General features: G+C 37.9%; 1 protein-coding gene across 12 annotated transcripts in view; it reads right to left on the bottom strand.

Moving 5' to 3' along the window:
• DUSP12 (dual specificity phosphatase 12) overlaps positions 1–5,973 on the bottom strand; it is a 36,429-nt gene extending 30,456 nt beyond the window's left edge. For all 12 annotated transcript variants that reach the window (XR_005554196.1, XR_005554197.1, XR_005554199.1 and 9 more), the window contains exons 1-4: positions 5,411–5,973; positions 3,819–3,932; positions 3,607–3,725; positions 625–721 (exon numbers count right to left, since the gene is read on the bottom strand). Coding sequence is in view for 3 of the 12 variants with exons in the window: in XM_039322754.1 (XP_039178688.1) it covers positions 625–721; positions 3,607–3,725; positions 3,819–3,932; positions 5,411–5,958 (878 nt within the window). In the remaining 9 variants the exon portion in view is untranslated. The remainder of the gene's footprint in view (positions 1–624; positions 722–3,606; positions 3,726–3,818; positions 3,933–5,410) is intronic.
• Between the last annotated feature and the right edge of the window lie 10,032 nt (positions 5,974–16,005).

The following is a 16,005-nucleotide window of genomic DNA, read 5'->3' as shown; positions in this document are numbered from 1 at the left end:
CTCTAAATCAACCATGAAATACAATAAAAAAGAAGGCTAAAATGAAGGCAGGAGGGGAGGAAAATAAATAATGGCTTTCACAGTCCCCAGACTTGCATATCTATAGGGAGATCTATTTGCAGAAATATGTTTATATCATAGAAGAGCTGTGTCAACTGCTGTTCACCAGGGATTCACTGAAACATACACTCCGACCCCAATTTTTGTATGCAACTATTATCAGCTGTAAAGTTTTCTCAAAAAGTCCTTTTGCCTAGACCAGTGGTTCTCAACCTTTCTAATGCTGTGACCCCATAATACAGTTCCCCATGTTGTGGTGACCCCCAAGTGGGTGTGGCCAATAAGAGTAGGACAGCTAGGGAAAAGGGAAAAAAATGGCGGACAGCGTGGTTTGGCGACCCCCGTGAAATGGTCAATTGACCCCAAATGGGGTCCCGACCCACAGGTTGAGAACCACTGGCCTAGACTATCATTAATTCAACATTTAGTCTGTTTAAATCCCCAAGCAATTTAACTGCATTTAAAGTTAGCCCCCTTGGTCGCAAAAGTGCTAGAGCTCAGAAAACTGCTATAAACTGATCTCATAAGATACTATTCAATAAATGCTCCTCTGGAACCACGTACCTGCATTTCCTGCACCTGTACAGAATGTCATGATTTGGGATTTGATGTACTGTGTTTGGATCAATTGCAAAGACATGACCAGGCAAGCCTTCTGTCTCTGAAAACCAGAAACAACGAGTTTATATACTTATAATGAAGCATCTCTGAAAGTTTAGAGCACTTCTTTATTGCAGGTATTTACATGTAGTTCTACAGCAATATTCCCAGAGAAGTATACAATAAAACACGTCTTAAAAGGATGGTTTAAAGCTGCAACAATTTATCCCAATAGGGCTTTAAAAGAACTAATATGGCTAAAATCTCCCAAGTAAGATTTTAGCCTTTATTAAAATAAATCCACCAGGGTAACCATAACATTTCCAATTCAATATTCAGATACCAATTTTATGAGAATGCTGGGAGAAAAAAAATCACATAAAAATGTAATTAGCCATGTTTGCCCATGTAAAAAATGCAAAGGAGCAGCAACACTGTAATACTTATATTAGGTTCAAGAAAAGGTGACAAAACATTTTGCATTTGTCTAAAAATTTTACAGATGAATTAAAGAGAAGATATTTTGCCACAGTACAATAAGCTTTACGTTGTCTCATAGGCAATGACTATTTCATTGACAAGACCAACAATTCCTGGCAATTATTTAAGAATCTGCCTTTTGCTTTTTTCTTCTTCTTCAGTTTCAACCAGTTTAGAATCCTCAAAATGTTAATGTTTAATCATTAGTTCTTTTCTCGTGAAAAAAGGTGATAAAAATGCAGTGAATAGGATTAGTTTGGTTCTTTTGTAAAGTTGTGTAACACATATGACAAGTTCAACATAAAATATGGAAAGGGATATAAAAGAATGTTTTACTATTTTCAATATCAGCATGGTCTAGTCTGTATTTTTATTTTTTCCTTTTATTCAACTGCTTTTTCAGATTATTTTTCTCTCACTAGTTTTTAATGCAGCCTAATAATAAAAGTTATTATATATTTGACATATATATATATAAAACCTGCACATTTCTCTTGATAAAAAGAAGACAAGCATAGTTTTACTTAATTTATGCCTAATTTGAGTACAGAGAGAGGGAAGGTAGTCCTCGATCTAAGACCATTTGCTTAGCAAACATTTGAAGTTATGATAGTACTAGGAAAAAGTGACCTACAGTCAGTCTTTGCACTTGTGATCATCACAATATCCTAATGGTCATGTGATCAAAATTCAGGTGCAGACCCTGGGTGCAGGTCATATGATCTCCATTTGTGACCTTCCCAACGGGCTTCTGACAAGCAAAGTCAAGGTGGGAAGCTGAATTCGCTTAATGACCATGTGATTCATTTAATGACTGATGATACACAATCATGGCAAAGTCATAAAAATGCACACAACTCACTTAATGACTATCTTGCTAAGTGATGAAAGTTCCAGTCTCAGTTGTGGTCATAAGTAGAGGACTACCTATACATACATATCAAAGAGATACAAATTAAAGTCTAAAGCTAAGACATTCCATATCAAAATTTCTTCATTTTTATTTTGTATTTAAATGGCAGAAATTAAACATGGCGAGCCAAAACATTCTGTGTGCAACAAATAGAATGTAAAGAGAATGCGATCCTCCAAGGACAAGAATAAAAAATGGTAAATTTTACCCAAGGCAGTAAGAGTGCTCAAGATGACAGGATGAATGTACAGAGGACAGGACTGTCCTAGATGGCTTATTACTAGACCCCACAATATTGAAGCTCAGTGTGTGAAAGAGTTAGTTGAAAAACATGGTGGTAGAAAAATCAAGAATGAATTTCTTCTGAAGAAGACAGACTAGCAGAAGTGACAAAAATGCTATCAATCGGCTTAAAAATGACTAATGATTTATAGTTCAATCAAAGATAAATGCTTTTTTGCATCACGTGTATTAATTCTCAGATACTGATTTGCCTCTTTGGATGCCTTCAAATCCTTGAGTATCTAAACTCAGGTGACAAGTTTAGCTAATCAGTAAAAGCAATGTCTGTTGAGAATTGAGCAGACTCTGCCATCAAAAGCAAAAAAGCTGGAGGGGAAAAAACTGTACAAATAATATAAGAGCCATTAGTGACCTTTATATAGTTCGTTTTAATGTACTTGTCAGAGGCTAATTTTTCCTAGGATGGGTAGGAGCAAAAAAAAAATGAGAGATACAACATTGTTAATATTGCACATTGTTAGCTTTCTTACAGATATTGGGATGTTTCAAAGAAGCAGTAAACACCATGTTAAGTATCCTTTCAGAATTGAAGTTTCATCAGATAAGCTATCTATAATATAATTAACATACTGAAGAAAAAGGCTATTACAGTTCTGCTTACTGCCAATATTAAAAGGGTTGTAACAAGCAAAATGTAGCAATAAAAGTACAGTTTAATGTAGATAGCACAACATTTAAGTAATGGAGTATATGTGTGTGTTCGTGTGTGTGTGTGTATATGTTTTCTGAGGTTTTCGCGGGTGTTTGTATGGAGAGAGAGAGAGAGAGAGAGAGAGAGAGAGAGAGAGAGAGAGAGAGAGAGAGAGAGATATGGAACGGCTGCTGGAATTGGGTATGTCTAGTTTAATGAAGAGAAGGACGAGGGGGGACATGATAGCAGTGTTCCAGTATCTCAGGGGCTGCCACAAAGAAGAGGGAGTCAAGCTATTTTCCAAAGCACCTGAAGGCAGGACAAGAAGCAACGGGTGGAAACTAAGCAAGGAGAGAAGCAACCTAGACCTAAGGAGAAACTTCCTGACAGTTAGAACAATTAACCAGTGGAACAACCTGCCTCCAGAAGCAGTGAATGCTCCAACACTGGAAGTGTTTTCAAGAAAAGACTGGACAGCCATTTGTCTGAAATGGTATAGGGTTTCCTGCCTAAGCAGGGGGTTGGACTAGATGACCTCCAAGGCCCTTCCAACTTTACTATTATACATACATACATACACACACACACACACAAACATTGTAATTTATATTTGCCTTACCAAGACAGTTCTCTGCAATGTTTTCCAAACGATACTGCTTATAAATAATACTATTAACATCAACCTTACAACCCATTTTTTCATAGAGTTGCAGCTGCCACTCAAAGCCTTCATTCATCCTAAAAGAAAGAAAAAGAAAAATGAGAGATCAGAGAATGTGTATTTTAAACCTCATGAGAAAACACTTTTGCCAAAGGAAAAATAAATCATACTTAGCATCAGGTTTGATGGTCTGAACAAAGGCATAGGCCTCTTGAAAAGTAAGATGATTAGTTTTCATTAAATAGGCAGTTACAATGGCAACACTTCGACTAACTCCAGCATGACTGGAAAAAAGAACAGGAAGACATAAGTGAAGTACTGTTTCCCTCATATATACCACAAAATATATCATTCCTTTTAAACTATATTTGCATCTAGAGTGCTGCTTTTTATAATGCATTTTTAACTCAGGATCAGGAAGCAGAAGGCTGAGCACACATCCCTCATCTCATTTTTGACAGCTGCATTAATATAATGCTACAAAATCAGGGAATCTAATCTTTCCCCAGTTCCCACTAGACTGCTTGGATGCAAAACAATTATTATGTATCATGATTATCATGAAATCCCCCACTATTCAACCCTGGCAATTTTTGACATTATGTGACAGGAGGTTTCAGGTTGGTCTTTACTGTAAAGGTTGGATGATGACAATTCTACACTAACAATAGTTTATTCATACATTCTGAAAAAAATAAGCCCCTTAAGAACGTAACTGAAACAACAGTGTACCATTTAATCCTATGAAAATTAGGGCAATAACTTAGCATTTGTCATCAATGTATGTGATTATAATAAAAAAGAACTAACCTAGGAAAAGAAAACTATATTCTACATTCCACAATCAAATACATTTTGTTGATCAGCAATTATATTAATCAGTTTAAAAAGTGTTGGCAGAACTTTTTAAAGCATTTTTTCAGTACTGTGACTGACAAAAAGACCTTGCCACAAGCTAATGTAATGTACAGTTCCTCTTAAGATTTGACAGGGGAGAAGGCAAAATGAAAATTCAGGAAAAGAATGACAGCAATTTAAAAACCATCCTATTATTTGGGTTCACAAATCACAATAAACCATCATGTGACTCTTTTTTTTAACAGAGAATGAGATATGGTGTCAATTACAGTGAATTTTAAAGTAAGGTTTACATTTTGGGAGTATTTGCACACTCAGCAACAATTCTCTGCAAGTGCATTTGCAGCATTAAACGCACACACACACACACACACCTCCAGGCAACCTTTTAGCTTAGGTTTTAGGCTTACAAATATCTCAAAAACTCTTTAACCCAGATATTACACAGCGTTAGGTAAAAGGAATAAAGAAGGCTGTTATTGAGCTCAAACTCGGCGAACTCCCAAACTCAAACGGAATGGGCGGGGCTTTGTGACGTAACAAAGACAGTCTGGGAGGTTTTCTACGGAAGACGCGGGGAAAGTGCGGGCTGTCTGCAGCAAATATTGGCTGTAAAGTAAACAATCCGTGGAGGAACGCCGTATTTGGACCGGTTAAGTATTTAAAAACATAAAACCTTAAATCCGGTTGACACATGATTATACCCTAAGGAGGGCAGAAATTTTCTTCTATATCTTCAAGAAGGCCAGCTGCACTATAATCAAGGATTCCTCTATCCTGATTTCTACTCCGAAACGTTGCTCAAAGCTAGTATAGCACAACAACAACGCGGTTGGGCTTTTGCCGGTCAGATCCAGGCCACAGCCACCCCACCTCCCAAGCAGTCTCCTTAGGCCGGGCTCACCAGCGCACCAGGGCGCTTCCGCCGCCCTCCAGGACTTGGCTAAGAAAAGCCACGCACTCGTCCAAGCGACTCAGCAGATCGCTCTGCGGACAGTCCAGCGCCTGGACAAAGAGCGTGCTCTCAAAGCCCGCAAGCGCAGAGGCCCCGGCCGGCTCCGAGTCCACCTGCAGCAGCGCCGTGACGGCGAGCTTTTCGGAACCGTCTGCCGAGCCAAGATCGGCGCCGCTCAGATACAGCTGCGGAAGCACCGGCACCATGGCCTCCGCGCGGCTAGGAGGAAACGACGGAGGCTCCCGTTGCCCCGCCCTCACAGCGCCAGTCCCTGGTTCGGCGTGCGGCGGCGAATACGAAAGATGAACCCAGGGAAGTGGAGACTTCCATGAGCGGAAACGACTTCTAATTCCTTTAAATTGTTTAAGATGTGTGGACTTCAGCTCCCAGAATTCCCCAGCCCCATGGCTGGCTGAAGGATTCTGGGAGTTGAAGTCCCCACATCTTACTGTTGCCCAGTTTGAGAAACATCGCTGAGTAGATCTTTTCTCTGTCATCCCGCCCTCACCTCCACTTCCCATTTAAAAGGAAAAAACAAAAGATATATATTGTTATCATTGCATTGGGACCCTAGATTATCTTGGCCTTGGCTACTAACTTTTTTTGATGAAGGGGCCTTAGGAAAGGGGTAACATTAGGTGAATTATATTTTTAAATAAACATGGTAGATAATAGGAGAATCCTAAGTGTCAAACACACAATTGCCTAATTTATATGACTCCACTAGGGGTGCTGTTCTTTATTAATGTTTATTTTCAAAAATGGTCTCAAAGTGATGTTATTTTGTATTATTTTAGGGGTAAGCAATGTTATATGCAGTTCAAAAAAAGGAGTACAAAATGCTGAAGCAAACTAAGGAAAAGAAGACACAATTAAAACTGGTTTACACAAACACTATAATTCGCCGATCGGTGCCCCTGTTGTCCACACCTGAAGCATTTGATTAGTGGACCGGCAGGTAGCTTGGGGTTTTCCGCAGCCGCGATAGCTGGGAGTTTTCGTGGAGGCAGCCACCTGGTCTGCTATGGTATTGGCCCAGCTTCTGGAAGGAATGGGTTTTTAACAATATCTCCCCCTAAAATAACCCCCTCCCTCCCCCCTCCTCACTTCCCAGAGCTGATTACAGGGTTACAAATAAACAAACAAATTCTAAATAAACTTATCCAACTATACAAATAACAAAATCAATAATGTGCTTTAACTCGAATACAAAACATTTAAACAACAATATAAACAATTCCAAATTAAAAACTAAAAATTATTCATAATCTAAATAATACTTTTAAACCCCATATCAATAACCCATATTTACTATACATGTAATTTATCCATCTTCTCACGCTGAGGTGTATATTTCTTTTAAACATTCATCTATAATAAACACAAAATTTTCCTTCCAATATAACCCAACCAACAAACTTACATTCGATAAACTTGACTATTTGCTTTTTCTTTTTTTCCCCACCCCTAAGTAAATCTATTAATAGCCTCCTACTTAAGAAATTTCAACAAACCATCTTAATCACTAAAATTCTCGCCAACAGAGATCATTAAAATTTAAATTCTTTTACACATTTACCCATAATATCTCATAATTATTTTATACATTTTAAAATAAAAAATATTATAATATATATACTCCCAAATATTTAAACTTTTCCACTAAATCAACACCTTCTATTATTCTTTTTCTTTACATCTACATACTACACAAATCATTCACTATTCCTTTAAAACATACTAAATCAAACTACCAGCTAAACTAACATTTATTGTTCTTTTTCTTTACATCTACATATTACATGAATCATTCACTATTCCTTTAAAACATCTTCTATCTCAAAAAAAAAAACTACTACAAAAGTTCATCATTTCCTTTTCTTTATTCCAACATCCGCCTTCTACTGTTCTTTTACTTTACGTCTATAGGCTGCACGAGTCATTCTCGGTTTCTTTAAAAAATCTTCTGTCTCAAGAGACTGCTGCAGAGATTCAGCCTATACTAAATCCAATAACATAGCACCTTCAACCGGCTGCCCTTCCAACTTTTCTTCTATAATCTCAGGTCATAAAGATGATGGCGAGCCCGCCTTCAAAACAGAAGTGTAAAAATCTTTCGCCTTTGAAATTGTATTAAGTCTATGATATATCCCCGCATAATTCACCACTATTCCAGCCGGTACCTCCCATCTGAACCGAACCTGTCATTTTTTGAGCTTATCAGCCAAAAACACAAAATCCTTTCTTTTTCTAAGAATTTTTGAAGGTATTTCTTTTAAAATTATAACATCTTGAGTTGCAGTTTGAAATCTCCGCTTATAAAAAGCCTGTAAAATTTCATTACGAAGTGATCTCCTAGAAAAATAAATAACTACATATCGTGGCAAATTCCTCTGCCTCGCAACCCTTGAATTAACCCTAAAAACTTTTTCCGTCTCTCTTAGTATTTCTTCAGGCTCAGCCCCAAAATGAAAGCTATATCTTTGACCACCACTTGTCTCAAATTCTCTTGCGTGTTTTCCTTCATTCCCCTTATTCTTAAAGCAAATTCCGTGTCTCTATATTGTAACATAGTAATTTCATCCTGTGTTATTTCCGCCTTATTTTCTACTTTATCAATTCGATATTCCAATTTTTCAAAATTTTCCACAACATCATCAATACGATCATCCAGATGATCTATATCACCAACAAACTTTTGAAACACAGATGCAATGTCCTCTCTCAGTTCCCTAATTTTATTTTCAAGAAATTCCTCCATCTCTTCTTTAATCTGTCGTGCCTTATTTCCCAAGGCATCCTGTAAATCTTTAAGTATAGATGCTGGTAACGATGGAGAAAGTGGTGGTAATTTAACTTGCTGGGCTGACTGCATTACCGGGAAGATCGAGGCTTTAGAAACAATAGAAGCTCCGAGACGCTTTGAAGCCATTTTATTTTTAAGACCGCTTGTTAAAAAGTCTGCTAAAATCTTATAAAATCAACAAATACCAAAAAAAAGGGGAGGAAAAAAGACAAAAGCCCCCTTAAAAGAAAAAAGAAAATTCTTGCATTTTATATAAATACAAAATCTGTTACATTGTATCAAATAGAAGTTCCGGTCCTTTCACTCAACGAATCAACATCTCAGTGCCATTTTTCACCACTCTTAATTTAAAAAAAAGGAAAAGATAAATTCTTTTCCAGAGTTAAAGTCTCGAAATAATCACCATTTTAATCTCTCCTGGTCAGCTCTGTCTGCTTTAAATTTTACTCACAAGTTCATTTTAAGTGCAGATGTGGAAGCAGCATCTAGCTTTGCCCTGGATAAATCAGGGCAAAGGCATCCTGGAATGTGGAGGACACCTCAGACTCTGTGGGAGCTCTCACCCTCCGACCACCCAAAAAAAAGCTTTGGGGTCTTGGGGAGCTCTACCACTATCTGAGGAAAGCTCACCTCCTCCCATTCGCCCGGGGAGAGAGGTTCCAAGCCGTGAGATGGCTGAAAAAAGCCACCATCAGCGCGGCCGTCGCCACCGGAAGTCGGAAGGGATGGTTTCTTGTAATGAGCAAGCTCGACCCAATCTCACTGCCACCTGATACCACTCTTGCAATTGATCAGGGACAACTTGATAGACGCAGGCCTGGGAAAGGTGATCATCGAGCCTCTACTTGAAGTGATGCACTAGGGATTGCTCAGGCCACCTTTCAATCTGACCTGCTATCTTGCAAAACTCTTGTACATATTCCAGTGCAGGTCTACCATCTTGCTTTATTTTGTGAATCTGCTGTTCTGCTTTGAGGGCTATGGAGTGGTCCTTAAACCTGGTCCTCAATCTAAGAAAGAAGAGATGGAGATTTCTCAGTTCAGGCACAGATTTTTTAGCCACTCAGATGCTTCCCCTTCCAGATTAGCTGCGACAACGTCAACCTTGGCAGCTGGATCTGGGTAGAAATTGGCTTTGCAATTCATGTGGGATCATACTTGATTGAGGAAGAAAATCAGCTTCTCTGGATCACCATCAAAAGTCGCTTTAAGGCGTTAAGAAACCATCGTGGATGATCCTGGTGAGACTTTTTCCTCTCTCTTTTTGCCTAACTACTCTCCTGTTAAAAGCCTTTTGGAATTACTTCCCTGCTTTGAAAGAGCTGCCTTTGTTTATCTGGGGAAAAGAGCTTTCCATAACAAATATTTTTATTTTTGGTTACTTGGAGGTCCTGGAAAAATCCTTATCATAATTATTATTATTATATCTTCTAAGCTGGAGAATATTGTTTTCCTATGTCTTGGACTTATTTTTTAAAGGGATAAATCTTTATTGTTTGAAAACAACAACAACAACAACTCTATGAGAAGGCAGAAAAGAGATTTCATAGCTTTTTGACTTTGCTAATCTCATTCTTGGTGTCTGGAAGAGACTTTCATAGTTTACTGAGGACATCTTGTGGAGAAATTTAAAACTGCAACTATTTTTTGTTTCTTTGGTCCAACAGCTGTTATTGGTGGGGGTGGATACTGACTAAATGTTTTGGAATATAGCCTTCACTAAAAGATAACAGGATTGGATTTAGTTACTACTGAAATGGAGAAACCATATTTACAACTCAACTGTAAATTCATACTGAAAAAAATTTATGAAGCTACTGAGGAAATATGTTCCCAAATAAGAGAGAGAACTGCAGAAATAATAAACAGAAATTCTACTGTGAACTTACAAACTGACCTTCAGACTCTATTTGATCATTCTACAGACCAAAAAGCAATAGAAGAGGAATTAATTTACATACAACCTATGGAGACTTTGGATGACCAGAAAATGATTGTAACTAAACTATCTACAATTGCAAAACTAACAGAAACAGACTTGAAATTACAACTGTTGGAGAATTATGACAACTTTGATAATCATCTACTAATTATAAAATTGGGCATAATCGAGTGTTTTATCCAGCAGACAGGAGTCAGGCGTCAAAAACAGGATGGGAGTTCTTTTACTGACCCAAATGACATTACAAACAATAACAGGAGATCTATTTGCTGAAATAGAGGCTTTGTTATGGAAACCTGCGTGGCATAAAAAGAAAGCCAGAATAAGACTAAAAAGAGAAAATTAAAATTACATGTAATGGATTAAAAAGGTTTTGAGAAATATGGATTGATTTAAGGACTAAGATTTAGAGTTGAAAATTTGTGATTAGAATATATATGTTAAACAGAGTAAGAATGTATTTTTTGGAATAATATGTTTATTTGTATGAAAATTATTTTGTGATGGAATGAGAATAAGAATATGAAAGAGGTTTTTAGAAATTCGGATTGCTTTAACAACTAATTGAGTGTGTTAAGTTAGTAAGACAATGTTTTGTGTAATAATAGGTGTGTTCTCTTTTTTAGACATGATAATTATTTGAATGAGATTTAAATGCTATCTGAAGAAATAAGAGAGATTTGTGATAAAATCAATGATTTATGAGATTATGAATTAGAATATATCTGGATTAGTATTTTAGAAGGGATGCCCAAAGTGATAATACGTTTATCTAAGATTAAATTGGACTATGGTAACTGTGAATTAATAAAGTTCAAAACAGGATTAGGATTTATAGATATGTAATGTAGAAATGGATTATGTTAAATAGGTTATATTATTTGAGGGAAATAGAAAGGGAACATTTAATGTATTTACTTGAGCTATTATATGATTTTGGTTTTGGATGATTGATCACCTAACCACCACTGTGTATCTTGAGCATTCTGTTGTAAAAGTTAAAAAACCAATAAAATTTGTTATAAAAAAAGTTGCTTTAAGGGGTGGTGCCATCATGGGCTGCTGCCCCCCCCCATTTTTGCTGCACTCCTAACAGCTGTTGGCCTCCCTGCAGTGGCTGCTGCACTCCCAATGGTTGTTGACCTCCCAACAGTGGCTACGGCATTCCCAATTGCTGCAGGCCCCCAGCAGTTGCTGAGCATTCATGGGCTGTGCCCCCCCTCCATGGCTGCTGCATTCCTAATGGTTGTTGATCTCCCAGTGGCGGTGGCATCTCCAATTGCTGCAGGCCCCCCCAGTGGCTGTGGCATCCCAACCTGTTGCTGCCTGTCCAACAGGTCATGCAGCTGTTGAATCAAATCTTGTTGAACGTCCATATTTGGGTCTTCTCTCTGCACAGGCCTCAGGCTCGGGTGGCGCTGAAGGTGATGCTCAGGGCTGTGTGACTGATAGTAACGACGGTCAGGGCTCCTACGATATCTGTGACTATCTGGGCTTCGACTGTACCAGTGATGGCTCAGGCTTTGGTAGCAAGGGTGTCTGTTGGGGATGTCATCGTAGTCCCTCTACGGGAAACTATTGTGGTGGCAGCGCCTGTCAGGAGATTGCAATGATCGATGCTGAACAGGGCTTCTCTTGTAGCTGGGGCTCTTGTGTCGTGAGCGGTGCTCTGGAGTCCTAGAGGAGCGGCAACATCCCGGACTGCCGTGTCCCAAGTGGTGGCCGGGACTCTTCTTTCTCACCAGGCTGGAGGTTAACGCTGGTGGCTTTGAAGAGGGGGAAGCCGCTCAAACTCCATCAGTGGGGCTGGCTCCTCTTAGGCACAAATTGGCGTCAGCCTCACCGGTCATCGTGTTTACTTGCATGCAAGGAGTAGGAAAGTTGCTCCCCGCTTCTCACCTCTAGCCCCTCAAATCTCTCCACTAACTTCTCCACCAATTGGCTGCAGACTGTAGACAGGTACTTCCATTCTCCAGAGTCCTCAGTGGCTGCCAATCTCTTGGCCCCCCAACGGTCTGGGGAGCGTGATTCTCTAGAGGCTCCTGTCTGCAAGTCGGCTTTCAAAGAGCTCGTTTTTGGCAGGGTTGCTTCGAAATGTTTGGAGTCTCCGCTGGGCAGGATCCACTGCAATGACCAGATCACCTCTTGCGTCTTTGGTCTTGTCCCCAGCTGTAAGGCTTCTAAAGTCTCCTTCTTCACTGGTGCAATGTCTTTTTTTTTATTGAAAGTTTTTTAAATTTTACAAAACAAATCCCCTCCCCAAACCCCCCCACCCTCCCATACCCTCCCCCACCTCCCCAAACCTCCCAAACCCTCCCCCAACCTTCCCAGAGCTGAGTACAGGCTTAATTAAAATTTTTCAGAAAAAGAAAAGAAAAACTTAAAACACATATAAATCCTAAACAAATCTAAATACATTAAATTAAATAGGTTATCTTCTCTAAAAAATAATAATTGCAATCATTAAACACATTATAATATACTCTAAACATTTTTAGTATCATACTTATATTATTATCCATCATTCTGTATAAACTCCCTCCAAAACACAAATTTAAACATTACTTTCTTTGAATATCTATACCTACAATATAAAATCTAATCTCTCCCTCTTTCTTTATCCTAGAACACAAAAATAAACATATAAACCTTCATTATACCATTAAAACTAAATATTCTTTGAATACTTAAACTAAATACTTAAACTTAAACTTCTTATCTAAGATTTTCATTCAATCTCCATAATCTTCTCTCCTATAAAAAAAAAACTTAAAAGACATATAAATCCTAAAGAAATTTAGGTACATTTAATTAAACAAGTTATCTTCTCTTAAAAATAATAATAATGATAATAATAAAGAAACCCCAATCATTAAACACATTATAATATACTCTGAACATTTTCATATCATACTTATATTATTATCCATCATTCTTTATAAACTCCCTCCAAAACACAAATTTGAACATTACTTAAAACATTAGTCCATAAACCATTAAAATTCCCTTATACACATTTAAATCTTTACCAATAACAAATTCCATCCACAATAAACACATTCCTTATCAGGCTCTCTTGTCCATAAACCATTAAAATTCCCTTATACACATTTAAATCTTTACCAATAACAAATTCCATCCACAATAAACACATTCCTTATCAGTCTCTCTTGTCCATAAACCTCAAAAGAAGTGCTTTGAAAACTGCCCTTAAAGCTAACTCCAAAAAGTTTGTAAATCTTGCTTCTCCCACAGACTCAGTACTCTTTTGAATACTTAAACTAAGTACTTAAACTTAAACTTCTTATCTAGAATTTTCATTCGATCTCCATCCTTGTCAGTCTCTCTTATCCATAAATCTCGAAAGAAGTGCTTTGAAATCTGCCCTTAAAGGTAGCTCCAAAAAGTTTATAAATCCTGCTTCTCCCACAGACTCAGGAGCCAATACTTGTGAGGCTTCCTTAAACTCCTTCTTCTGTTGCTCTTTTTCTTTACGATTATATGTTGCACGAGTTGTCCTCTGCTCCTTCATCTCGACTTGTTGAGGCCCCTCAAACTGAGATTTCCCATTTTTCATTAATATAGGCTCTTCAGACTGCAATTCTACCCTTAAAGGTTGCTCCAAAAAATTTATAAATCCTACTTCTCCCGCAGATTCAGAAACCAATAGTTGTGAGGCTTCCTTAACCTTCTTCTGTTGCTCCTTTTCTTTACAGTTATATGTTGCACAGGTTATCCTCTGCTCCTCCATCTCAACTTGTTGAGGCCCCTCAAACTGAGGTTTCCCAATTTTCATAAGTATAGGCTCTTCAGACTGCAATTCTACCTTCTTTTCTTCCAAAACTTTAAACTTAATAATGGCGATGAACATACCCCCAGGACCGAAGTATAAAAGTCTTTTGCTTGAGAAACAGTATTAAGTCTATAACATATCCCCAGGTAGTTCACCACCATTCCAATCGGAACATCCCATCTGAACAAGATTCGTCTCTTTTTAAGTTCATCTGCTAAAAAAGCAAACTCCTTTCTTCTTCTTAAAATTTTAGATGGGATCTCCTTTAGAATTATAACATCTTGTGAAGCAATTTGAAATCTCTTCTTATAAAAAGCTTGTATAATTTCGTTGCGCAGGGATCTTTTCCCAAAGTAAATTACCACATCTCTTGGCAAATTCTTTTGCACTGCCACCACAGAGTTAACTCTAAATAATTTTTCAATTTCACTAAGTATTTCCTCTTTTTCTTTATTCAAAATCACAGCAAAGTCCTTTGCAACCATCTCTCTCAGATCTCCTTGCACAGACTCTCCCAAACCTCTGATTCTTAAGGTATATTCCATTTGTCTATATTGAAGCATAAGAATCTCATTTTCCATTTCTTTTTCCATGCTTTCAAATTTTCCCTCCATCAATTCCACTTTTTCGACTACCTCTTCTACACGAGAGTTCAGCTTTTCAAGAACAGAGGCAACTCCTTTTAGAGCCAAAACTATCTCTTGCCTCAAAATCTTATTATTTTCCTCTAAAATCTCTTTCATTTCTGCCCTAATTTGAGATATAACATTTCCCATCATATCTTGCAAATCCTTCACAATTATTGGCTGTACCAAGGAAGAGGGTGAAGCTATTGATTTAGGTTGTTGCACTGATGATAACACCGAAGAAGAAACCACCTTAGGAGCTGTAGGAATTACTGGACGCTTTGGAGCCATCTTAAAAAAAATCTTTACTCCTTCTTAAAAATTACAAAAATTAAGCAAAAGAAAAAGAGAGATTAAGTCCAAAAAAATTCAAAAAATCCTTCAAAAGGAGATCATTATAACAAAAAGATACTGAACGCTTTGGAGCCATCTTAGAAAAATCTTTACTCCTTCTTAAAAGTTACAAAAATTAAACAAAAGAAAAAGAGAGATTAACTCCAGAAAATCAAAAAATCCTTCAAAAGGAGATAATTATAATAAAAAGAAAGGAGTTAAAAAAAGAAAAGGGACTGGTGCAATGTCTTGCACTCCCTCCACTGAGGCAGCAGTCACGGCCGGGGTGCTGGTTACAGGTGCTTCTTCCTGCACCATGCTAAGATCTTCCCAGAGTCTTTGTCAGCCTATCCCTCAATTTAGGGAAGGTGACTGGACCCAAGGTGGTCAAGGAAGAAAGGAGTTTGGGGTTAATGTCATGGTTGTGATAGATGAAACCCATCAAAAGAACTTCAAGGCAAGAATTCTTTCTCAAAGAATGTTTTATTCGGGAAACAAAGTATCGGCACTATATATTTGAACCCAAAACTAGATTCCCTTCCCCCAGATACAAAGTAACAGAAGGCAAGTCCCACCTCCACAAAGCAATCATAAATCACATTCTCCAATTAGCCAGGAGGGCAGGTTCTCTTCCCAGCTCCTCAGCCCGCCAAAACGTTAGCAGTTTGTGTCCTTGAGTTTCCCACAGAGCTGCATTGTTATTATGCATTCACCCCATCCCTCTTTCAACATCATGTTTCTAAACAGAAGAAAAAGCATGTTAAAAGCAAAGTAAAAATAGCTGCAATTTCCATCAGTTGTCAGAGCAGGAACATCCAATGTTACAGAATTGACACCAGTTGCTACTCATCAACTTACTTAATACTTTCCATACTTTTCCCTCACTTTAGTAAATGCTGTGAAGACACAGAATTTCACCTTGTGAAAAAAATATTCCTGAAGACTAAAATATAATCTTCTAGGCATATATTACAGGAAAAGTTGAGGAAGTCCTCAGCTGACAAAGAATGCTTTTTCTCAAATCCTTTTTTAGGTGCCGACAGT

Source organism: Crotalus tigris, unplaced genomic scaffold (assembly GCF_016545835.1).
Source record: "Crotalus tigris isolate CLP2741 ecotype Arizona unplaced genomic scaffold, ASM1654583v1 scf7180000024124.1850442, whole genome shotgun sequence".
NCBI classification, from domain to species: Eukaryota; Metazoa; Chordata; class Lepidosauria; order Squamata; family Viperidae; genus Crotalus; species Crotalus tigris.
This window is presented reverse-complemented; position numbering and strand designations above follow the sequence as displayed.